This window comes from Lagopus leucura, unplaced genomic scaffold (assembly GCF_019238085.1).
Source record: "Lagopus leucura isolate 7727_CA_CO unplaced genomic scaffold, USGS_WTPT01 Super-Scaffold_100015, whole genome shotgun sequence".
Taxonomy (NCBI): Eukaryota; Metazoa; Chordata; class Aves; order Galliformes; family Phasianidae; genus Lagopus; species Lagopus leucura.
The window spans coordinates 3,100,333-3,125,905 of record NW_024962269.1 but is presented as its reverse complement, the minus strand read 5'-3'; the positions used below and the strand labels follow the sequence as shown (position 1 = coordinate 3,125,905).

Genomic DNA, 25,573 nt, shown 5'->3' with positions numbered 1-25,573 from the left:
ATGAGCATTAGATAGTGGGATAGAACTTGCACCCTCATTCAAGACAGTCCAGCAATCATGGCACCTGGTAGCAAGTAGTATCAAATCTCTGAAAACCCTTCTGGCCCAGAAAATTGCAGTCAGGGTGGCCATCCTTAATAGTAAAGCTACAGATTAGAACAAAACATTAAAAAGTAAAAAATAAAAAAAAAAAAATCCCTCATTCCCATGAGAGAGATTTAGTGTGTATTTGGTAGCTGTAAAGCAATCTTCCTTCTGAATGGGAAACAAGCAATTCCATTTCCAGGTATTCAGTCTGATGTGTTGAAAGGGCACCCTTATTGGCTTTAAGAGTATGAGTTTTGATGCCTATTTCAAAATTTGACTAAAGCGAAAGGGTTCAATTTCCCTTGCATTGAAGTGTTATTTCTGTGGTAGCTAATACCAGTGATTCTAGAGAGTAATGGCCACAACTTGGTATCATTTTGCTCTTGTTGAAATCAATCAAACAAACAAACAACAAAAACTATGCCATTCCAGAACAGAATCTTGTCTGTACAGCTGTTCTTTTTAGTTGCTCCAGTCTCTTCAGTAACCATGCACTCAGTTAGGAATATATCACATTTTGCTGGGGCAGGAGAAGGCAAAATTAACTAGCACTTCTGAGACTCCTAAGACAGGCTAACCAGTGAAGTACAGCAGAGGATGCTAATTTTGAACAGCACAGTGGGAGACAAAAACTCCATGCAAACACCCTTGTTTCTGTCTAATGTATGAAGGTAGCAAACACATGGGAGGGCTGTGGGAGAATCCTATTTTATTTTGTTTCCTTTCTCTCACATCAAGATTAGCTATTTCACAGAATCTGAACACTGAATACCAAATACAGCTACTCTTTCTGGGATTATCTTTTGCTTAAATAAGTGCTTTCCTTGTGGAACTTGAGCTTCTCCCCCTGTACTAGAACTTGTACAGTGGTGGGGGAAAAAGAGCTGTGTAGTGTAAAAATACTTGGCTAAATGGTTTGATGTACTTGAGAACAAAAAAGAAAAGAAAGGCATAGAGGCTGAATTTTTTATTGCTTGGCAGTTGGTTATTCTGGTTAAATGCATCTAACACACCAGTGACTTCTCTGGTTAATGTTTGTAAATATCTAAAGGGATGTGGGAGGCAAATGGAGAGGCCAGGTTCTTCTCAGTGGTGCATAGCAATAGGACAAGGAGCAACAGCCCAAAACGTGAACATAGGACGTTCCTTACAAACATGTGGAAGAACTTCTGTACAGTAAGGGTAACAGAGCACTGGAACAGGTTGCCCAGAGAAGTTGCGGAATCTCCTTCTCTAGAGATATTCAAGACCCATCTCAATGCCTACCTGTGTGACCTATTGCAGGGACTGCTTTTAGAGGGGGGTTGGACTTCATAACCTCTCGAGGTCCCTTCCAACCCCTGCAATTCTGTGATTCTGTGACTTCATAGTTTTGTATTTCATTCCGTTTGAGCCAAGTATCACCTTGACTAGAAACACAGCTAATGTTAGCTAGACTCCATACCTCCAAATATTCTCTCTTTTGAAGCCTACACTTCAAAAATTCATCACTTCCTCCTCCTCAGAGAATTTTCACATACAGACTATCACCACCAAAACACAGATGTTATCATGTTGTGCCTCCTCTCTTTTCCCCCCAGTGTTCTTCCTTTGTGATGTGCTAATAATATTTCTCTAATCAGTTTATAGCTCCTAAAGTAATTCAGCATTTAAAGATCTACAGGTGTCTCCTTTGCGTAGATGAGATTTTCCCAAGCTTTATTACCAAAACAACTCCAAAACTTCCTACCCTTTGCAAATGCTTCATGACAAGAAGAGTTGCTTCCATGTGACTTTTCATGTGCTTTATTTCTTCCTTGGTATGAAATGCTGTAATGCCTTCATCTTCTCTGTGATTAACAATTATTGGTGGCCTTCTGCATGGCAGGAAGCGTATGGACTTCCTTCTATATAGATCCTTAGGGATCACATCTAGGTACAGTATGTTTGTGAAAAATTAAGGTAACATTGTCAGTATCTGTTGCCACTTTGTTAGTTAATATAAACTAAAGTTTTATTAACTGTTAAAAGCCTCAGATATGAAAGGTCTCCACTTAGGCTCTTAACATTGTGAGATGTAAAGATGAAAGTGTATATGTAAGAACATAAATTCTCAATCTCTGCTTCTGAACCTTCTGTTCAATTTTTACTGGAATTACAATCTCACTAAATCTTTAGAGAACCTTGCAGTGTCATGCTAAGATAAGCACTTGGCTGTCACTCACAACAAATTCAAAGTAAAACAACATTAAAGCAGAGATGACTCTTTACAGTCACTGAACAAGAGTGCCTTACAGTAGAAAAGGGAAATGAACCCCCAAATCCCCAAGTTATCTTGTTACTTGGTATTCTGGACTGCAGTGGTCATGCAGCTAGACCTGCAAATCTACCTCAACAGTGTCACCTCCCATGGGTTGTGTTACAAAACTAGTGTTAGATTGTAATCAGTGGGCTACACTTATGACCATGAGAAGAAACTTTCCTGCTATGATCACTAAATCTTAGCTGAATCTAACCATTGAACTTAGGTGAAAGAGTTCCACTAATTCTTCAAGGATTAGATCTCACAAACTCTTAACACACGAAGATAGAAGAGTTACAGAAGAAAAACTTGCAAGGTCAGGTCTCTCAATTGTAGAAATGTTTTAAGAAAGAAAACCTAGCAGATTTCACTATTTGATACAACTTGCTTGGGGAGAGGAACTTCCACAAAGGTTGTAACAGACAGACGTGTTTGAGAGGGGAATCTTCCAAAAATAAAAGGAAGTGCAGAACACTGGAAATAATCTTAGCTGTTCACAATGCTCCCAACATCAATTTACAAAATGAAGTTCAGAAATTACTTCCTTCAATTAACAGAATAGAAATATTCAACCCGTCTTTTAAGAAATAAAACAATAGCAAGTTATTCCTATGTGGATGAACCTTAATTACTAAAGCCTGTAATGAGAAGTACTAGTCCCTAAGGGAAGCTTCATCTTTAATACTTCAAAACAGACAACTATCCCAAAATACTCCTTCCTGTAACCACCAGTGGGAATCCAGGTGGATATCAGCACTGCAGAATTACTGCTATTTGAAAATCCTTATTTAGACTACAAACCCCATACTGCTCATAACTGCCATACTTCTTCCATCCAAGCTTTTTTTTTTTTTTTTTTTTTAATATAGATATACACACACACACATTTTTGGTAAACTTTCTCTTCCTCTCTATCTACCTCTATTTTAGAAGCAAATGATCCCTTCATGCATGAATATACTTATAGTTAAGTAGATGCATCTCCAGCATTACATCACACAGCCTTATCATATGAAAATGATGAGACTTTTCTGTAGGTGGAGATGAGAAGATAGCTTCTAGTTCTCTCCCTTTTCCCTAGGTGGAAGTACCTATTAATCCTACAGTTTTCTGTAGCAGCTCTGGTCTACTCTAATTCACTCCTTGAAGTGCAAGTCATCCATCTCTGCTGCAGTAGGTGAAGATAGTAAGTACTGCAACAAAAAAAGGAAAGAAATGTAATGTACTCAAGTGACAGTGCATTCACCTACAAGTATCAGAAATAACATTCATTCTGTATTTGTTTTTGCCAGTGCTATAAGATCTTACTTCTGGAGAATGGTACCATTAAGAGACGAGACTGAAGTTTTGACAAAATTTAAACTTGAAAGAAAGCCCTCCTCACAGATGCCATAATAAAGTGTACATGTATGTTTAGCTTCTGCAGGCACAACAAACCCAAAGCATTGAACATTTCAGGAAATGCATGGTGCTTTCTGGTGCTGCTCTTCACACAGTTTTTGAAGGGAAATAGGTCATTCTCCCCAGTATTTTCAAGTATCCAAAGTACTTACAATGAACTTTTAGATCAGCAATTGCATATTTCTTGAAGTGTCTAAAACTTAGTGGATTCTGGCTCTACTTGCATGCCTTCCTCTTAACTTGTGAAATCCATACAACTGCACTGGTGCTTTATTTTCTCCAGCTATAAGAACTACTGTTACGTCTCTTGCACTAATGTTCCAAGGCTTTAACTGCCCGACAGCAGTGCCAAAAAAAACCCAACTCACTAACTTAGAGAGTGCATTCTTCCTTTTGTTTACACCAACATTAAAATATGAAGTTATCAAGTAATATCTCTTCTCCAGGAGGCTTGTAGTAATGCATTAGTTTATCAACAAAGGTAATGATAGTTGGCCAGTTTATCATACTGATACTACATTCTGTTTTAGCTGAGATACATGGATAAGTCTTAGAAGGGAAGCACTAGTTCCTCCTAAAAAAGTTCTGTGTTGTGGAACATCTACTTGCTGTATCAGTTAAGGATAGGCACAAACATACAACTGTTTGCAGGATTGTATGAAAATTCAGGTTGGAAAGAATGTTGGAGGTCTCTTGCTCAAGATTCTGTTCAAACCATGGTCTTCAGAAGAGCCAGATCTGGTTGCTCAGGGTATTATCCATTTTGGTCTTAAAAATCCCCAAGGATAAAGACCACACAACCTCTCTGGGCAACCTGCTCCCATGTATCACTGTCTTCGCAGCTGAAAAAACTCTTAGTATCTGCCTTGAACATCTCTTGTTCCAACACGTGCCTGTTGTCTCTCATTCTCTGCCACATACCACTGTGAGGAGGCTTGCTCTACTTTCTTGATGACATCCTTGTAAGTACTGGAAGACTGCTCCCCAATACTTCCTTTCATCCAGACTGAGCAACCCCACTCCCAAAGTCTCCTTTCATAGGGCCTGGCCTCCAGCCCCAATCGCTTGGGTGGCCTCTGCTTCACACGCTCCAGTTCATAAATATCTTCCCTGTACTAGGTGTGCCAAAAACCAGACACAATTTTACAGATACTGTATAATTAATGCAGAGCAGAAGGGAATAATTACTTCCCTTGGTCTACTGGCTGCATTCCACACAGATGAGGATGCTGCTGGCCATCTTTGCTGCTAAGGCACACATCTGGTTCATGTGCAGCTTGATGTCTACCATAACCCTAGATAGAGCCCTCTCAGCAGTGCTGCCCTCCATCCTCTATTGCTGCAATGGCTTACAGCATGGGTTATTTTATTCAAGCACGGATTAAATTGGAAATGGATCTAAAAGGTCATTAATGTTAGGCTTCCCCAACTGAGGCTGGGTTCAAAGGCTTCAACCAGCATTTTGCTTTGGACAAGAAGATCTTTACTTTTCTCTGTGATCTAGTAACCAGAAACAGATCCCTTCTTGCTGGATTTTTTCACCTTCAGCACAGGAACGTAACATGGAAGAGGCTTAAGCAATGGTATTTTTGGAAATTAGCAAGTATTATCGGAACAGCTGGAGAGATGGTACAATTACTCCTCTTGAAGTAGTTCCTCATGTTTACAGTGTTAATCAAATGTCACTTTTTAAGGACCTAGCTCTTGTAAAAATTTATCTCCAGTCTCCAGCCTGAGCTGGCATCAACCAAGTCATTCCACAAAAGATTGCTCTTCAAGAGGCCCCCCTTAGAATCATAAGACTGACCAAAAAAGCTGAGCAACCATGACCTTTTCAGGAACGCTTTTTCTTTATGATTAGAGGATCAGGGCAAAGTAATAACGCAGCTGATGATTAGGGGCAACACTGCATCTTTAAAAATAGCCCTAGCTATTTCCAAGTGCAGATAAGACCTAAACTATCACAGAATTCAGGCTCTGGAAGCCTGACAGTCAAGGTTTACAAGGACAACTCTGCAGCATAAAACCTTATAAGCCTATAGAGGAATAAGTACAGCGACTTCCCCTTCTGTGGTTTAGTACCCATAGCACAACATACAGAAATAAAAGGTCCATCCACCTTGACTGTCCCACACAGAGGAGAATCTGGACTATACAGTGATCGATTTCCATCTTATGCTTTAAGAAAAGCTTCAGTCATATGCTTTTCAACATACAGATAACCAGCACGTACTGTGTTTTTACTTTTAAGTGCTGATAAATGATTACACAAAAATTCCTTTTAAGATTATCTTATGTAGAAATACTATTGCTTACACACAACCACATAAAACTGTGATAGCAGTTGCTCCTGTTTTTCATTTCTGCTGCTAAAATGAGGGAGCATTGGGCAATAGGCAAAATAGATGGAATACCTTCTCTGCAAACAGATTTCCCAGCCCCCCTCCAGGGAGATTATACAGTGGCCTTGACAAGGTAATACAACTGAAACATTTCCATTTCTTACGCGAATGAGCCACGGTCATTTATGACTTTTCTTAAACCTCAGTGTAATGCACATCATCTCTGAATTGCAACCAGATTTCCATCGCCTTTATTTACACTTCTTATACGCCTTCACCTCCATGCAGCAGCCACCAGAACGACGCTGGGGATACTAACTACAGAGCCCTGTAAGCGCAGGCTGCCGAGGCAAGGAGCCAGCCCTCACCTCACCTCTCGAGATGCAGCCAAAAACGCAGCATTCCCCTGCTCTCCCCCACCCCTTTTGTTACGGCAATACAAAAATTGTATTCAAAAACTACTCCAAAAGGGGAAAGCAGATCAGGATGTAATAAATGCCTGGTGCTGTTTATCCCAAGGAAAATCGTGAGTTCCTCATGGAGCGGCTTCTTCCCCTCCAGATCTCATGACGAAGGGAGTGGAAAAAAAAAAAAAAAAAAAAAAAAAAAAAAAAAAAAAAAAAAAGAAAAAAAAAAAAAAAAAAAAAAAAAAAAAAAAAAAGCAAATGGCAATGTTTGATCCGTTTGTACACGGGTGGCACGAAATCAGAGACAAATACAAACTCCTAGCGGTGCTGCATTGCATGAGGGCTCCTCCTGCGTTTCGTCTGACTCTATTAAGGGACCCTCGAGCCTCCAGCCCTGCAACAAAACCCTGACATCGTGGGTGTACCGCGCCGCTTTGCACCGGGGCGTCCGCATCACCGGACGGAGCCGCTCCGGAGCGGCGGTGCTGAGGGGAGCCGGGCGGGCAGGGCACGCCGCTCGGGGCGGCCGTCCCGCGGGGAGCGGAGGGGCAGAGCGACCGCCGCGATGCATCGCTCCGCCGATCTCCGCCGGCTCCGGGCGGCTGAGGGGCGGCGGTGGCACCGCCTCGCGACCGCGGGAGGAGAGCGGCCCCGCGCAGCCCCGAGCGCCCCGAGCCCCGCGCCGCCATGCCGCAGGGTCCCCCCCGGGCAGGGAGATGAGGCGGGGGCGGCCCCCGCTTCGGCTCTCGAGGTGCGGGCCGAGCTCGGCTCCCGCCCGGCGCCGCGGGCTCCCCGCTCCCCTGAGGAGCCGTAGGGATGCTGCCGCCCCACCCCCGGAGGAGCCCCGGCCCCGCCGTGTCGCCGACCGCCGCGTCGCCGACCGCCGGGCCCCCCGCCCTGCGGCCCCGCTCCTTACCCTGGCTGACAGCGGCGACTCCGGTCCCCACCCCACGCCGCGGCGACCGACACGGGTGCAGCCGCAACCGCTCTTTTGTGTGCCTGCCTCGGCGCCACACACCGAGACGGCTGATGGGCCCGGGAAGCTGCGTGCGAGAATACAGACGGCCGCCCGGGAACCTGCATGGCGCATAGCGCGACCGCCGCGGCGCCTCGGGGAGATGGGGAGGCCCCCCCCCTCGCGCCCGCCTCGCTCGCGCCTCGCGCCCGCCTCGCCTCAGCCCGTCCGCCTCGTCCCGCCGTGCGGCCGTCCTCGCGCCCCGAAGCGCAGGAGTCGCTCTCCGCTCAGAGGGTGCTGCTCCCGGCGAGGCTGTGAGGAGGTCGTGGAAGACCCCCTCGCGCTGCCCTGCGGGCGGCCAGCGGGCTGTGGCGCGCCCCTGAGCCTGACAGAATGGCACAGAAAGCAGGCGGTGTGGTGATGAGGGCTAACCGGCCGGGTAGCGGGACGCTGAGCAGAGCTATCCGCTGGGGCTGCCTGCGGGAGCCCTCAGGCACCATTAGTGCTGGAGGCCTCCAGGCTGGCAACCGCACGCACCCAGTTTGCACACCCAAGAACCCAGCTCTGGTGTGGGCCATCGCATGTTATTTCGTCAGTCTTCCATCCCATTCTGCTGTGAAGTGCGCTCCTGAAAGCCATCCTGCTGTTAAAGGCATTGGGTTGAGGTCATTCGTGACCTGTTACATGAGGTGCAACAAAACCAAGTAAAAAAATAGAAGTCTGAACACTGCAGTGAGGGTTAGCACTTGGCCTCTAACATTCACATTCCACCCTGGGGGCAGACTTGGAGATTGAATCACAATATTTATCTTCTTGTGCTGATAATACATAAAACCTCCTATATAACAACTAAAAAAAAAGGAAGGGAGCATATAAATAGGAGGGGTTACGACTGTTTACAAGGGTGGATAGTGATAGGACAAGGGGGAATGGTTTTACACTGAGACAGGGGAGGTTTAGGTTAGATATAAGGAGGAAGTTTTTCACCCAGAGGGTGGTGAAGCACTGGAACAGGTTGCCCAAGGAGGCTGTGGATGCCCCATCCCTGGAGGCATTCAAGGCCAGCCTGGATGTGGCTCTGGGCAGCCTGGTCTGCTGGTTGGTGACCCTGCACACAGCAGGGGGTTGAAACTAGATGATCACTGTGGTGCTTTGCTGTGGTGCTTTGAATAAGAAGAATCATCATTCTGTGATTCTATGATTCTCCAAGAATGGCATTTCTTATGGTGAGTGACAAACCCAGGTGGTTTCTCAGGCATTTTATCAGAAAGAATGAGATCTTCCCAGAGCAGCCAGGTGATGGTGGTTACTTGGTATACAAAGGAGAATATGTGAGATCAAGTGCTGCTAGGCCAATTATGACAGGACTTGCTCATTAGTATGCAGATTTCAGACTGGAAGCTATTGACTGTAAAAAGTAATCTTTGTAATGACAGCAAAAGTGAAAAGCCGCCTTAATGTAATTATATTGCATTCCGGTCAGCTCGGTCTCGATGTTCACTCTGCATCCCATCCAGCTTGGTACTCTTTGTTTGCCCTGGGGTAGCTGTACCAGTTGCTTAGCACCAACTCAAATTCCATCTACATGCAAAGGTCTTTCATGGAAACCCAGACAGTGGATTTTTTTGTATGTTTGTTTAGACATGATTTCTGTTAAGATTCACACAACAGCCATTTGCTATTAAGCTGCTATTTTTTATCTTTTTTTTTTTTTTCCCCTCTGGTACCTTTTCTCATCTGTTTATATCCTGTAGATGTCTCTGATTTTATTTCTCCTTTGAAAATAATGAAACCCAAGTATTACATAAACAGTAATGCATATGTGTTTTACACAGAATTACAGGAAGTTACGTATGATCCTTAGATGAGTAATGCAGACATCTGAAAGATCATGTTTTAATTAACACTATAAATTTTCAAAATTGTTAACTTAATGAATTAAGCTTTATACACATAATGAACTTTTCACTTTCCCCAACAATACATCCAAAGCAGTACTCCCAGTTGGATAGGGCAGCCAGGTGTTTTCTTCATGAAGCTGCTGCAGTTTCAAGTATTGTGCTACAGCTGGTCCAAAAGTGAGTAAGATACATTTTTTTAATTCTTAAATTTAAGTTCCTAACAAACAATCTCCCTTCACCTCATTTTAGAGATAGTGACTCAGACAGGTGGTTATTATAAATTTAACATACCAAAATGGAAGGCAAAAATAAAGTGCATAATATCAGTCCATTAATATACTTCTTTGCTAACCTTCAATTTCTGAAAATAATCTTTTCCATACAAACCAGCCACTGATGCAGAAGTGAGATTTTCCTTCCCATTTAATGCACATTTTGTCTGGTCTCTTATGCCTTCAGAGTACTCACAGTTATTTGTTACTTTAGAACTTCTTGTTTCCTTTAAATCATGACTTAGACCTACCTTTATTACTGGGAGAAAATGCAACGTAAAAGTGAGTAAAAAGGCTCATTAAACATTTTATGGAATATTTTAGTAGCTATGTACTACTTTCATGGTAACAAAACATAACACTTAAAGATCACTTTATATTATATCTAGAAATGTCACAAAGTGATTCAAAATATACCTACTTAAAATGTTTGGAAGAACTCTTCCTAACTTCAGAGTCTGTGCTTTTATATTTAGCAGTTAACAGTGCTCTTAAAAAACGTGAAAGACAGTGCAAATGAACATGAAGCACCAGAGATAGCATAATATTATAGATACTAAAGGACTATACAATTTTAAGAGGCAAACATTCCTCCTTCACAATAAAATAAATTTACATTTCATAAAACATTCAAACTGCTTTGAAAATGTTTATCAAAGGTGACAGAATTTGTATTTCCAAGAAGGTGAGATCTTCCATTTTAAAATGTTGGCCAATTCCTTTTTAAGTTTGTAAGTTACAAGTAAGTCCTTTATAAGTTGTTAGTTTCCATTTCTACATTAATCTTACATGGTTCAACATTCTGTGATTTAAACTATCAGTTAACTTACTGTTTCTAGTTCAGCTCAGTAGCAACATGAGAAGTGCTAAGAATTTGCTTCTGCTTCACAGTCTAATAATTTCACCAAAAAGACAAATACAGTGATAAAACAAATAAGTATTTACTGAAACAATTAACTCTTACCTTTTACTCTTTTCTGTGGGTTCTTGAGTCCAACAAACCCAAGTCCATATCACTAGAGGAAGAATTTCTAATAAGGAGAGAATCAACTGAGCGCTTTCTGTTAGTATCTCAACATCCCCACATTCCACTGTTTTCCAGTGAGACTTTCTTGGTCACACCAATTTCCATTAATCTGCCACAGCAACACTCCAAATCCAAGGACTGTCCTTAACAATATGCAGCAATACCTTTGCGTGTGCATTAAGAAAGGTATCCATTCAGGAACTGGTGAGCAGAAGTTTCTCTTGTCGTTCATTCACAGCTTTCCAAATTGTCAGTCTCACAACTGTTTTAAATGCTGCAACTGCGGCTTCAAAACAGAAGTTATTCCAAAACTTATGATAACTGGGTGAAGATGGTAACAATGAACACAAATCCAAACTGATATACTACTTTTTTTTTTTTTTAATTCAGATGGATTAATTGCAGAATAAACATGATAAAACAAGAGGTTTTTTTATCCTAGAATAAAATGAACTTATTTTAGAACAAGGTGGAGTATGTGCAGGGATGTAGGAAAATAAAAAATCAAGGTTGTGGTTCAGCTAAAAATATTTCTAAGGATTGGGAAAAATAATGAGAGAAACAGAAGGTATTCCATTTCTACAGATGATATCAAAACAAACTTAGAGAAGTATCAGGACAAACACTGCTTGCTTAACATGCACAAATAAAGTGAAGTCTGGCCATGAATAAGTCAACAAACTGTGACTGCGCTCTATGAGAAACTAAGTACACTGGCATGCTCTCTGATGTGAGGAGATTGTACATAACCAAGACTTATGTTTCTTATGCTTTCCAGTGATTCTGTAAGCACTTTTGCATTAGAAAACAGTATTTATAAAGCAAGTGGTTTCCCACTATTTGTACAGGTGTCTCAGAGATCTTCCTATGGATAAAATCTGAAAACAAATATTCACTACCTGACAAAAACAAAAATGCAAGATGCATCTTAAAGTCTGAAATATATCTCAGTCAAGTAATTTTTCAGACATTTTTCTTCCCGTTGCCTGCATATGCAGAATTCATAAACAACAACATGATGATTTATGCTTGTAACTTCCTCACTAGTAATTGTTATGCCAAGGAAAATGTATTTAATGATTTCAGATAGCCATACAATAACATATGGATTTATTTATTGCATGAACCAATCAATCAGTATGAAACATAGACAGTGAATGGTGAAAACAAAGTACGATGTTCCTTTTCCCTTTATTTTTAGAGGGACTATCGAAGCTTTTACTGTTGTCACTGAGAATTGGGTCTCTGCTTTAAAATGTAGAACAAAATAATGTGGGATGACCTAGAAACTGTACAGTTTCTGTGGTTACAGAAGTAAAGCCACGCGGCAAAAACATGAGGCAACAGAACACAATTACTGTTATAAATGCAACTTGGCTTAGGTATACATCTTGAGAATCACAGTGAATTCAAGAAATGTCAACTGATTGTGAAAATCAAATGCGGAACAAAGAAATCTGCAGCACTATCTTACTGCTCAGAAGCTGTACTTAATCCACAGGAATTACAGTGAATTTGTAAAGATTGAATAGCACATCAGTATTCTCAGCACCAGCTCAGTAACTTCACAACTCATTTATTGTCTTATTTATGAATATTGTAGCTCAGGCTTGCTCAAGTTCCACAAGGACTCCATGGCAATCTTTAGGGTGAAGAAAAATCACAGGTTTACCATGTGCACCTATTTTTGGCTCTTCACTCAATATTCGAATCTTTTTTTTCTTCAGTTCTGCCATTGCTGCTTTTATGTCATCAACCTTATGAGAGAAAAATACGGTTTACAGAAATTCATCAGAAAACATCCCCAGACTATGACCTGTTCCTTTTTCTTTTTTTTTTTAAGTCAAACTTAATTATAATAATAGCATTTACCATTAAATTTCAGAGGTTTTCTGCAGTAAAATGTAATTAACAAAAACCTGTCTGAACTATATAATGTGATCTTAAGTTTGATGTCATGACATCAAATTGTTTGAATGTTCCCGAACCTTAAAGGTATCCATCCTTCAAAATAATAAAATGAGCGCTCAGTTTAGCCAAGACGACAGTCAATAATCTATAATGACCTAGAATTAAAATAATTGCACTGTTTTTTTCCCAGTTGAGGTGTCTGGTCATAGCTCCATGAATAAACATTCATAACACTATTGTATGAAAGATGCCGAGTCTTGACTCAGAGTAACAGACATCTGTTAATTCCTACTCGTTTGCTGCAGTTTTGTTCATCAGAATTCAGAACTCCCTACAACTCCTCCTACACACAACTACCAGTCAGCTAGAAAAAAAAAAAAAAAAAAAAAAAAAGAAGTGACTCAAGTGTTACATAAAAAAAGACAGCAAAAGTGTCAGAAGTAGCAGATCTTTCCCTTCAGGTTGCTTCCCCAAGTAGAAAAGCTACTGCAGCTCCTGCAGAGATAGCCAGAAGAGGAACTGTGTCTGGGCTCAGCTGGAACCAATTTCTGTATCCCTAAGGAAGCAAGGAGAGCAAACAGTGGAAAGCCTGTGGTTGCAATCACGTTACGAGTTTCAGGACTGGATATCCTACCAAACATTCAGCATTCTTTTCATTGCAGTTACTAATTTCAATTGCAGATCATCTGGAATTACTTAATTTCTTATAAAAATTCTTATTTTGTCCAAAGCAAATTCTCCACCAACACATTTATATAAAATTTTCCTTTGAACAAGGTGGAAGGAAAAAACAAAAAGCAATTTGATAAACTCATCAGACTTCCACCCTAGCACTGAAAGATATTTTTGAAATTCAGCTTTTTGCAATAAGATTTTTCATGGAATGTTATTTCTACAACATATTTTCAAATTTCAAATGAACAACCAAGTGAAATTATTTTTTTTTTTGTTTATCTGAAAATTATTTTTGCTTAAATTCAGAAGAGAATATGCCCTGAAATGCTGGGATTTTCATTCTGAAGGGAATAGGAAATTAGGGGAGGACTGGTTAATTTCTTTTTGTCTATGGTGGTGACCAAATTTGTTTTCGGATCCATTTAAAAATCAAGCCAACAACTGAATATCTTTTTCCATGTAAACTGATCTATAACCTTCCATTTGAATTTATATGGAGACCATTAATATAGGAGACTTTGAACAATCATTATCTGAATTTATTTATTTATTTTTTTTTTTGCTTAGGGAATCTAGCAGTAAGTTCTAAGACTTCACTTAGGAGATTCTGGCTGTATGTAGTACTCCTTCATATGTTTCATCAAACTTATCTGTTCCATTATGACTTCTGGTTTTCTTGGCTTACTATATCCAGCTACATGTTTTCTTCTTTAATACAACACTTCTGCATTTTTCAACATAAGATAACTAGCGTTTCCCATTCTTCACAGTTTTCATAATTAACAGTATGTTTTCCCTTGACAACTGTCTTTGGTTTGTCTTCAACAAGAAAGATCCTATCTCCACAGAATGGAGAACTAGACAGAACAATTTCAGATGGTAATAACATTTCTTAAAACTTCTTCAGAAGGATTACATTTACTTGAAACTCTAGGGAGGTTTTTGCTGAAAAGTGCCCACATCTTCTTTCTCTTGTACCTATAACTTAGCACTACAGAGGTCCTACAGAGGGCTTGAGCTTTTCTCTGGTCTTATTCCAAATCACTTCTTTCTTCTATAGTCCCCATTTCCTAGGTTCACCTTCATGTTTCTAAAACAGAATGGTCTTTATAGATGAAGTTGGAAAGCCATTTCACCCACAATGGGCATCCCTTTATTTATTTATAACTCTTTGAGCGAAATAATACAGTTTGCAAACAGTATTCAAATATGGAAAGCATTAAAAACAGGCAGCAATGTGGAATTTTGCATCCAATGCTTGCACTAAAATATGAATATACTACAGAAGTTGACTACTTATATAGTTGACTACCTTTATACTGCATTGCTTCCAAACAGGACAGAAGAAACTCTACAGACTTTGCTGATGTTTGGTCATAGTGACCAATGGTCTTTTTTGACTTCTTTAATCAATTATCAATGACATATCGAACAGCAAGAAACTATTGAAAATCTAAACTATGCTTCAGCTTAAATTTACAACTGCATCTTTTACCAGTATATATCAGGAAGTTCCAATGTCAAGAAGTTACCACCTGTCAAGTACCCTTAACAAGCCATTGGGCTTGTCTACCTTCCACACTGGCTATAGATTAACAACACATAATATAATTTTTACAGCATACAGGAGGAAAACTTCATGACATAATTTAAGGAATGGAACTCTGGTTTCCAAAACAGAAAAAAGCCACGTTTAAGACTTCCATCTCTACAGCAGGAATTTTCACAAATAAAACAGCCTTGTATGTTTGTTCCTTACACATTTTAAGCCTGGAAAAAACAAATTCAAACTTTATATTTATATAATATATTATGTTAAATACCTCAATGCAGATATGATGCATTCCTCCAGTCTTATTCTTTTGCAGAAAGCTTGCAATGGGACTTTTCTCTCCTAAAGGGTGTAGAAGTTCCAGCTTTGTATTTCCCAGCTCCACAAAAACAGTGTAGACACCATGTTCAGGAAGAGCAACAGTCTCGCTCACCCGTGCTCCTAGCACATCTTTGTACAAGGACTGAGCTTTCTCCAGATCAGGCACTGCAATTGCTACATGATTAAGTCGGCCCAATTTCCACAAAGAGCTTGGAATGTTTTGAGAAACAGAATTTGATGATAATAAAGTTCGTACTGTTGGAACTGAAGTATGCAGTCTGGTAAGAAGCCCTGAAAAAAAGTGAATAGCATCAATATGATGCTTCTGAAAAAGCATAGGTATTGCTCTTTGACCTTTTAAGAGACCTGCGTAACTCCTTGTTGTCAGCAAACTACTGTGGAATGTAGACTGTAGACAAAGACCAAGGAAAGGAAAGAATTATCCCGTAGAACTCTCAGCTCAAGGGAAATTCTTTTTTCAGATACTAATTATTCAGAAGTGTTCTAAATGCTTATATATGCTTGTTAAAAGTAGGAATATGTGGCCAAATACAGCAGTCAGCTGTATAATGTACTTAAAAGTTGCTTCTGAATTTTTCAGAGCTTTTTATAAAACACATAAAGAAATAAGGACATACCTACACATGTAGAAATTAAAACAAGCAAACAAGAACAGCAACAAAAACCTAGGACAGAACTAACTGATACTGCAAGACCCAAAAGAAAGAAAAAAGACTTGAGGTTTTATCTGTTAGAACTCCAGCAAGGAAAGAAATGTCACGTTGTATTTGAGGCTTGAGGGATGCTACCATCTCCTCTCCTGTCTTTCATTTCCTATTTTCTCTTTCTCCAATTATTATTCTTTAACCGCTCTTACTTTTCTCATGTGTCATACAGGTCTTTCACTTAGTTTCACTGGCACGTTTCAAGATGTTTAGAAATAATTTCTCTTCTAAGAACAATGAATAATACCATGCCCTACTGAAAAGTAATGATTCAGAAGATTAAAATGATATTTGCTTTTTTAATGCAACTAGTGCCACTGGCTTCAGCATGACTTAAAGAAAAACTACCATTTGTCTCATTGTAAATGAAAAGGTAATGAAAAACAAAACATACTGAATGACAGTATGACACAAAGGCCAGGGCTAACATATAGATGTAGATAAAAGATGGATAAACCGTAAAGGATCAAAGTACAATGAAAAACTGCTTAGATGTCTATAAAACTCTTCAGACTGCTCTGACAAGACAGTACTGAACGTTGTACTATGTCTTATTTCTGTTCTGATCAAATAGTTCAAAAGTTGGGGTTTTTTTAATCTGAAAAAAAAAAAGAACAATTATAAATAAGTATCAGTCTGTTGAATTTGGAGAGATGGGAGGGAAACGTTACTCTTATTGGTTGCATCTAGCACTGCAATTAGAATTAAATGAAAGGATATATTCAGAAAGGCAGCATTTGAATTTCATGCCAGTTTGCTTTAGGCCATGTCAGAGTTCCCAGTGCCTCAAGGCCAAGCTAGAGGCATCTCAGCATTTGTCTTTGATGCATTCTTAGCTGCAAATTCACAGATGTGCCATTTTGCTAAGAGATCGTGCCAAGGATGCACTGAGATTCTGAATGCTTTCCAATATACTTAGGATAGACTGGCTTACATTTTTCAGGCTCTTTGTTCTCTGGAAAGGTACTGGTCCCTGTAAGGTACAGCAGGAGCTGTAATTAATCAGCTGGTTTCACAGTAGGAAACAGAAGTACCGTTTTGCTGGAAGACTACAGCTATCAATTCATTTTACTTCACAAACAAGAATGATGCAGTACTGAGACATGTATGTGTATGTGCACTTACGTATAAGCTTTAACAATATGCAAAATTTACATATTTTCAATACTTGCTACCATAAAAGTAAGCATATTCAGAATATTTTGATAGTAAATTAGCATCCTACACTAAGTGCTTTCATAAGCTTGCTCAGCTCTCCAAGTAAGCACTCTGCTGTAATTCTTGCCAGCCTTTCACACAGTACATCCTGTCATCACTTTCATCTGAACCACAAGTTCTGGAAAATTCTTTTTTGGTTTTGTTACCTTTAGGTTACAATAGTGATACTACAGTAACTCAATATTTCAAAGTACTTTTCAGCTTTTTATTTACATATTTATTTACATATTAAAACAAGATCTACCAGCAACTTCTATGCAGAAGAAAATTTTTTGTTTCTCAAATATCTATGCAGAAAGTATTTTGCAGATACAGTGGTTATCTAAATGGAAATGTATCTGGAGTGAACAAAGCAGTTGCCTGAGGAAGCAGTAGCATGCAATGCTCTATAACATACAAAACAAAACATGCACCTTCTAGCTGGTATAATCAGAGGAATGGATAATTAACTAGACTTGAGTTTAACCAGGTTACCAGAGTAAATAATGCATTTTAAAAAAAGTCAAATACTCTTTTCAATCTACCTAAGATTAATAGTTGTTTCCTGTCATCACTTTTTAAGATCTGATTCAATTTTTGGTGAAGCAAGAGAAATTTTCACTTACAGAAAGTCAGTATTTTCCAAAAGAGAAAAAAGATGTGAAATTACTACTTGCTATGCTATTTCTGATGTTTTCTAAGCAGTTTTCTTATTTAATTCCTGTTTCCAAGTACTAATATGCCACGATTGAGTGGAAATAATAATAATATAGATTTTCAGACAGTCATGACCAGTAGGAAAAGCTTCAATGTTTCTCAGTCATCTTGATATCTCCCATCTGTAATTCTTGCTGTACTTCACCCAGGGCATAAGATTAGCATAAGATTACATGGCTATTATGATTAAAATTGCATTTTTTGGCAAAAATTAGAGAGGTAGACTGTTACTTGGCTATTACTGAAGCAACAGTAAAGCAAATAAAGAGTATTATTTTTGTTGGTTTCTACTCAAGAAAACACTTGATTTTTGTAGTATTTCCTGGACTGACAATAGAGTGAAAAAGTTAACAATAATCCAAAGATTCTTGTGAAGTCAAAACATATACAAAATATATATTATGCATCAACCCACTTCCTCCTCCTAAGAACTCTTTTTTTTTCAGTAAGTATGTATGGACAGAGGACATTTTTAGAGTTGTGAAGACGTATGACTTTATTCTGACTCTATATGCATGTTTTAATTCCAAAAGGATCGGTATGAACTGGCTGAGAATAAACAAACAGCATTTGTATTTTTCTGGCATTATATAGATTAGTACCCATATAGTTACTAGTTACTTGAAATTCTACTCTTTATTCATCTTCATGGTTTTGGCCTCATTTTCATGCTAAGAAGTAGCACACCCAATAATCAAAGGATGACCCTGCAGTGAAAAAGAAAGCTTTCCAGCAACTTCAGAATGAAACTCCATCACTTTCATGTTTCAGTGAGTTATGCATAAATCACAGAGCTAGTCTTTTGTTCAGAGAGATGCGGTTACATTCTTCAAACAAAAAAGCATTCATCCAATAACTTAGAGAATTACCCAAATAAATCTGAACTTCATCCAATGATAAAAAATAAGACTTTGTTCCTTTTGAAACCAATGGAGACTGCTACTGAAGTATCTATCCAAGCATCTGTCCCTCTTTGACAAACCTGCATGTGCAGACCAAATTCACACATGCAGTTTCTTCTCCTACTATGTATGTAATTTACCCTACTGTTCTTTTTAAATATGTAATTTTTCAGGCACTGATAACCCAAGCTGAATTTTTTAAGGCATCTTGTCCTTTAGGGAAGATTCAGCACACCCTGCCCTCCTATATGATTACTGTTTTTAGCTTTGGCATTACTGTGGAATGTATGTTACCATGTTCAGCTTCACTTGAAGAATATTTTTAATGTATCTATTTGGGTTTTATTTTTTTAATTGTTAAATGTCTGAGTGCTGGTATTATGTGCATCAAGAATTTAAACGTGTGCAATTGTCCTGATAGAGGCATAAAATGGCATTCTGCAAATGCTGACTCATAGGCCTGTTGCCCCTGATGGCTGCCGTTTTTGTTGACTTACATGGTGAGGTAAATAAATACAAGCAAAATCCTACTCAGTGCAGCAGTGCTCTCTGGAGGAGTTGCAGAGCTGTGGGCCACACTGAGAAGATCCTTCTCACTGGGCACTGCTCTATGGCTTGGTTTGACATTGAGAAAAACTCCCAAGCGCAAAGACAGTGTTGTCACTATGCAGAGCTGGACATAGCAGGGCTGTGTATACTGTGTATAAGCTCTCTGGAGCAAATGGAAAAAGGGCACAGTTTGTCCCTTTTAAATCCCAGGAGTTTCAAGGTGCTGTTCACATCTTGGAAGCTGCCAGCAAGGCCTGGACCATCCTTAGCACTGCTCTGTTTGTGCCAGAGGTACTTTTGGGATCAGAAGGGCTCCATAGTTCTGAAGGAGCACCAGACTGCACCAAGTCTTACTCACTTTTCCCCTGCAGTCAGTGGCAGTAAGGCAGTGTGGTGAGGATACAGTGAGGGCAATCTGCCATCGCTGTTAGGAGAGGAAACAGTTCAAGTAATTATTATAGTGAATGGGAAATAATTTTGCATTTGACTTCTAAGTTGCATTTTAAAGGCAAGCTTCTCTTTGCTTCTCTACCCTGGTGCTCTAAGTAGGCGGTTTGCTGCGTAGGTTTATGCTGAGACAGGTAACGCCGTCCGTATCAGACCTTTTTAAAACCAATCCCGTAGGTCGCTCAGCAAGCAGCAGGCCCGCAAAGCTACCAAAAGAGGCCGCGGGCGGCTCTGCGCCCAGGGCAGGCACAGGTGGCGGTACCCGCACAGCCCCGCTCCCGCTCCCAGCCCGGCTCCCGCCACGCGCCCACGCCTGGCTCCGCTCCCGCTCTCAGCAGCCCCGCCGCGTTCGGCCCCCCGTTACCGGCCGCCGCGCGCCCCAGGGAGGCCGCCATGTCGCCGCCCCACCGCTCGCAGCCCGACCAGCCGCACGCAGGCGGGGCCGGGCCGCCCTCCGCCGTCACCGCCACCGCCCCCCGCCCGGTGGTGCCGAGCGGAGCCCTCGGGCGCAGTGACGGCGCAGAGCTGCGCGCCCATTCGGGCGTCACGGTGCGCGCCCGGCACGGCGGCGTGGTGCCGCGGCCCCAGGGGCTGCGCGGGCGCCTTTCTCCGAGGCGTGAGCGGCTGTGCCTGGCGTTGTGGAGTGAACGAACAGGCCAGATCGGCGCTTGAGGCACAAGGCTTTGCGAGCGGCTGTGACACATCCTAGGCACGTGAACTGTGCCGTACCCAGTAATAAATATCTCCGTAATTAACAGTGTACATCAGCATCGCCGCTCGGACACGGGGACTTCTGAGTGCTCAGTGCCAGCGGGAGGACGTGGGTTCGTGCGGGGCTCCCGCCGCCGAGCAGCCGAGGGCGGGCCGCCTCCTGCCGCTGCGCCTGGAGAGGCCGCGAGGGCGGAACGTTGGTGTGCGGAACGCCGGTGCCGGCTGCTGGAGCCGCTCGGAGCTTTTGGCGAGTGCTCGGGGGCGGTGCCGGGCAGCTGCACGTGAGGGCGATGGCGGCCACGGCTGGGCTGGAGAGGTGCCTCCGCGTGGCGGGTGCTGCTGCGGCGCGGCCTGAACGCTTCCTCAGGTACCTCAGGCGCGGGGCTCGCTGCTCGCTGCTCGCTGCGGGGCTTCGTGGTGGCCCGACGGGATTTCTGGTGCCGCAGAGCCGAGTTCTGCCGGGCCCTGTCGGTGCCGGTGCGACGTCCCGGACCTTTCCTCAGCCGTCGGGATGTCCGTTTCTTCCTTCTGTGTTTTGGCGCTGGGAGAAACTGGAATGGCTGCCCGAGGATGAATACTGAGGAATGAGACAGCAGAGAGATGGTTGTTGTTTTGAGTCTGGGGATCTTGGGTGTTTGGTGCTGTACTGCCTCGAAACTTGCTTACATGTGATCAGAATACAGTAAAGTGCTGGTGCGGAAGGGGGGGAACGTGCAGCAAAGAGACTTAACTACAACGTCTCTATTGCTGGGAATGCTCGATGTGGTTAACTCATAGAAGCCGTGGATGAATGAAAACGAGTGAGTTCTGCAAAGTAGAAGTGTGTGGGGAGGAACAAAAAGACAACACCTGCTGTGCTTTTTAAGGTTCTTATTTTTTTTCTTACTCCCAGTGTGCAGGATGAGCTGGCTGCTGACTTCAGAACGTTAACAAAGACTCTTTATGATTTAAATAAAGCTCTTGGAAGCAGTGTAGTTCGTGGAAGTCCTCTCAAAGAGCTGGTGATAGAGAACTTTGATGAAGAACAGATCTGGCAACAACTAGAGCTCCAGAATAATGCGGTCCTTGATGTCTTCAAGAAATCTGTTGCACAGTGTACCAATGATAAAGACCTTTGCCTGATCTCTGACCAGGAAGATGACGGCTCTGATGCAGAAGCCAGCAGTGATAGTGAAGTGGAAGACATGCTAGAAGCAGAAACTGAACAGGAGAATGTCTATACAGAACATAAAACTGAAGTTAAAGAGAAGAAAAGTAAACCCAGAGAAAGCGTAATAGAGAAATACAGTGATGATGATTCTGATGTTGACTTTGATATTGAAGCACTAGAGCAAGAAACTAAAACAGCCAAGAAAACAGCGGTGAGAAAAACAGGAAGAACGTCTATAGTGGATGACAGATTCTTCAAGCTGGCTGAGATGGAAGCTTTTCTAGAACATGTGGAGAAGGAAAATGGGGAGAGGGAGGAGGAGGATGATGATGATATTGACTATTTTGAAGACATTATCTCAGATGATGAGGAAGAAGAGTTTGAAGAAACTAAAGTCAAAGTAAGAATATCAGTAACATAATTCTCTGAATTTTTTTTCTGTAAATCAGGGTCTGGTATCTGGTGGGGTGACTATAAATTGTTGAGCTCGAAGTCGAAATTCCAAGTTAGATTTGATTAAACGACTAATGATTATTTCTGAGGCTTTACATTAATAATGTACTCGACTTCAATCTCTGTAACAAAATATGCTGATTTAGAAAAACATACCATCTTCCTATTCCAGTTTCTCTTTAGACCTATCTTGTGTTTCTGCATGAAGTAAGGGCTAGGAAGTCTTGTGGTAAGAAATTTGTGACCTTGCCTAATTGCAGAATACCTGACCCAGCAAACAAGGAAGCATTGCTCATACTGACCTCTGGTGATGAGAGATCTCTAGGGCGACTGGTGCAAAGCCAGAGCAAAGGGGGTTTGGCAACTTCTTTTTTCAGGGACATGGCTTTGTAACTCGCATTTTGCTGAATTGCTGTGTACTTGTTTTGAAAATAAGTCTTATTAGCATTTCCCGAGATTCTTGCTACAAAGAATGCCCAAGATATAAGGGAATAAATACCTGTGAATAATCAGCAATATCTGTTTGTCTCTGACTTTTGTATATGTTGAAATAAGAAAGTCAGAATGTCTTGGCTATTTCTATAAGAGGTTATACTGAGATTCTCTAAGTTACTGTGTCACTAAGTTACAGGAGTAGTGCTGTTCTCCAGGTGTTAAAGGCTGTTAACAGGTTTTTCTATCTCATGTTTTTTAGCCACTTAAAAGTTCTAGAGATCTAACATACAAAGACTTCTTTGATCCTGTTGATGACAATGATGACTTAGTAGCTAATGATGCTGAAGACTATGAGAATGAAGAAGCCGATAGTGCTATTGAAAAGGAGAATGAAGAAAGCATGTCTGAGTAAGTATATGCATTATTTGCAGTTAAAATGCTCTTGCAGTTTTACACTAAATGTGCCACTCTGTTGAAGTAGAAAATGAAGTGTGAATTCTAGGTTCTCTTTATTCACCATTTGCCATTTTGTTTTCTGCTGTGTCATTTTGGATTGTATTATCATCTTAGTCAGAAAGTATTTTACTCCTCTCCTGAGTGTTTCTTGGTATTTATTTCACTAAATCAGATAAAAGCCATAACTTCAGCTATTGAAAGTTGGTTTTAATGTATGGAAGTTTCCCTAGTGTCTCTGCCTTCATTGAAAGTCTATTGTAGTTCTTAAGTGTGAGTTAGTCATACCAGGTTAAACTGCCAGGTAGTGAATGAAATATCTTCACGTAAAAGTGGTGACTTTTAAACTTTTAAACTCCTACTTTAGCATGCATTGTATTTTGATTTTACAGGGCTGAGGATATTAATGAAGCAATCATGGAAAATATGAGAAATAAAAAAGTTTCTTTTAGTTTGCCAGATGACAGTGAAACAGAAGATGTTACTGAAGTGCAATTAGAGAGGGGTATTGATCTCAGTGAGGTTAAGTCGTCTTTTGAGAAGAGACAGGAAAAGGTAATTATTTCATTTTTCTAATACTTTGAAACTGTGGCCATTGGTTTTTATTGATTGCTGAAGAAGTTAGAGAAACACGAAGAGGCTGCTTGCAACTTTAAGTGCTTTATGTATATCTGATGTACGTATAGAGTTATATGTTCTCAAATTTGTATGTGAGTAGGTATTGGAAGTGCCTGAAATGGCTATTTCTTTCTTCGAGTTTACTTGTGAACTGTTTTTAACTTCTTAGGAAATTTGTTTTCCAGATGAGTGAAAAAATAAAAAGTTTAGAAGAAGAGTTGCTGGAGGAGAAACCTTGGCAGCTTAAAGGGGAAGTGAGTGGACATAAGAGACCTGAAAATAGCCTTTTGGAGGAAACAGTACTCTTTGATCATGCAGTCCGAATGGGTGAGCAATGAAGGGTGGCTTTCTTGAAGGCATGTTGCCCTGTCACGTTGGATTGTCTTCTCTCTAAGCGTGCTGATAGCACCCTTGACTCAAGAGTAGGGTAACAAGAACAACGGTTAAACATTTCAGCACGTTTCTGAGGCTGTGTGCTTTCATTCTGGAAAATACAGGATACAACAATTTTATTGGTTCAATTTTAACTTGCTTGAACATTCCTTAATATAGTGGCAGACTTAATTGCTTTTGAGTCCCACATAATATGATTCTCCTTCCCATTCATATCTCTCTGCAGTAGAAGACAACAGTGTTACTTACTTAGCTTCACCTATCAACAAAAATCTCACACTACTACGTTTTTATTGAGGACTTACTTTCTTTTTTTATTCCTCATAACAAAAAGTATGCCTTGCTGCAGAAACATCAATGTTTTCTTTTTCTCAGCTCCTGTGATCACAGAAGAAACTACTTTTCAACTTGAAGATGTCATCAAGCAGAGAATATTGGATGAGGTTAATATCTTGCTTGCTCTTCAATAAAAGTATATATTGGAAGGATATTTAAGTACTTAAGGAAATTACACACTTATTATTGATTTTACTATTTTTTGCCCTGATCCACTGAAAATAACTTGAGCTATACATCTTCTATTGCATTTACAAGTGAGAGCGTGAACTTCCAGAGGTTTGGGGGAGCCATGTGTGAACTTGTTAATATACCAGATAAGTTCATGTTCTAAATAAGCTGTTGCACGTATTGGTCTGTACTTGCATTTGATCATTAATTTATCACCTTCTCAGGCGTGGGATGATGTAGTTCCAAAAGAAAAACCAAAAGAGGATGCCTTTGAATACAAGAAACGTATTACTTTGGATCATGAAAAGAGTAAATTGAGTCTGGCTGAGATCTATGAGCAAGAATACTTGAAACTTCACCAGGTGACATAAACAATGCTTTTTCTTTTGGTTTGAAGTTTTCATATGTAAATGTGTGTATTTACTTGTATGCTGCTACCTGTCTTTGCCTTTGTGGAAATACCTCAGTATTTCTGAGTGTTCATAGGTGGAATAGCGGTGAATTGCGTATTGTGTTCTCAATCTTGCTAAAGTAAAATTGTTTTAGGAATGATGTTGCAGTAACATTGCATTATTAATGCAGCAAAAAACAGAAGAAGAAGAAAATCCTGAGCACAAAGAAATTCAGGAGATGATGGATTCGCTGTTCCTAAAACTGGATGCGCTTTGTAATTTCCACTTCATGCCCAAACCAGTATGTACTTCTGTTTCAAAATTACTCTTTTTCTTTCTTTTTATTTATCTCCCAAACAGGAGATGTTCCATTTTCCAAGTATATTTTACATGAACATAGAACTTGTTCTGTTTTCATGTTAGATACATTAGATAATTGGTTGTAAATAAAAACAAATACCTAGTATATCCAGTTACCTATAAACTCCTGTGAAATGGTGTGCTCAGTCTTGAATGTTTCCTTATTTCTAGCCTGTGCCAGAAGTTAAAATAGTGTCAAACCTGCCGGCTATAAGCATGGAAGAAGTAGCACCTGTTGCTGTTAGCGATGCTGCTCTCTTAGCACCAGAGGAGATCAAGGTAATAAAAATCCTCACTTTTTTGTGTTCATTCTTTCTTTTATACTTCTATATATTTAAAAACAAACAAACAAAAAAAACAGTTGTCACAACAGTCAGAGAATTCTGCCTCTCAACCCAGGTATCCTAGGTTGTGATAGTATGATTGGGTTTT

The 25,573-nt window shown here is 40.5% G+C and overlaps 3 protein-coding genes across 7 annotated transcripts in view; 1 reads left to right on the top strand and 2 right to left on the bottom strand.

Annotated features, from left to right (window-relative positions):
- Positions 1-7,553, bottom strand: part of APBA2 (amyloid beta precursor protein binding family A member 2) — a 90,026-nt gene extending 82,473 nt beyond the window's left edge. For all 4 annotated transcript variants that reach the window (XM_042875933.1, XM_042875932.1, XM_042875934.1 and 1 more), the window contains exon 1: positions 7,435-7,553. The gene's annotated coding sequence lies outside the window, so the exon portion shown is untranslated. The remainder of the gene's footprint in view (positions 1-7,434) is intronic.
- Positions 1-25,573, top strand: part of MPHOSPH10 (M-phase phosphoprotein 10) — a 44,720-nt gene that overhangs the window by 18,027 nt on the left and 1,120 nt on the right. The window contains exons 1-9 of one of the 2 annotated variants that reach the window (XM_042875939.1): positions 20,643-20,747; positions 21,273-21,930; positions 22,678-22,826; positions 23,264-23,426; positions 23,675-23,816; positions 24,258-24,325; positions 24,614-24,751; positions 24,972-25,082; positions 25,313-25,420. In XM_042875939.1, the coding sequence (XP_042731873.1) occupies positions 20,671-20,747; positions 21,273-21,930; positions 22,678-22,826; positions 23,264-23,426; positions 23,675-23,816; positions 24,258-24,325; positions 24,614-24,751; positions 24,972-25,082; positions 25,313-25,420 (1,614 nt within the window). In that variant the 5' untranslated portion in view covers positions 20,643-20,670. Of the gene's footprint in view, positions 1-20,642; positions 20,748-21,272; positions 21,931-22,677; positions 22,827-23,263; positions 23,427-23,674; positions 23,817-24,257; positions 24,326-24,613; positions 24,752-24,971; positions 25,083-25,312; positions 25,421-25,573 lie in introns of those variants that run through there. The other variant, XM_042875940.1, reaches the window with a different exon arrangement.
- On the bottom strand, positions 11,767-20,091 carry MCEE (methylmalonyl-CoA epimerase). Its single transcript, XM_042875941.1, has 3 exons — positions 20,034-20,091; positions 15,083-15,423; positions 11,767-12,430 (listed from the first exon to the last, which is right to left on the bottom strand). Exons 1-3 carry the CDS (start codon positions 20,062-20,064, stop codon positions 12,278-12,280), a joined length of 525 nt encoding a protein of 174 aa, XP_042731875.1. The 5' UTR covers positions 20,065-20,091; the 3' UTR covers positions 11,767-12,277.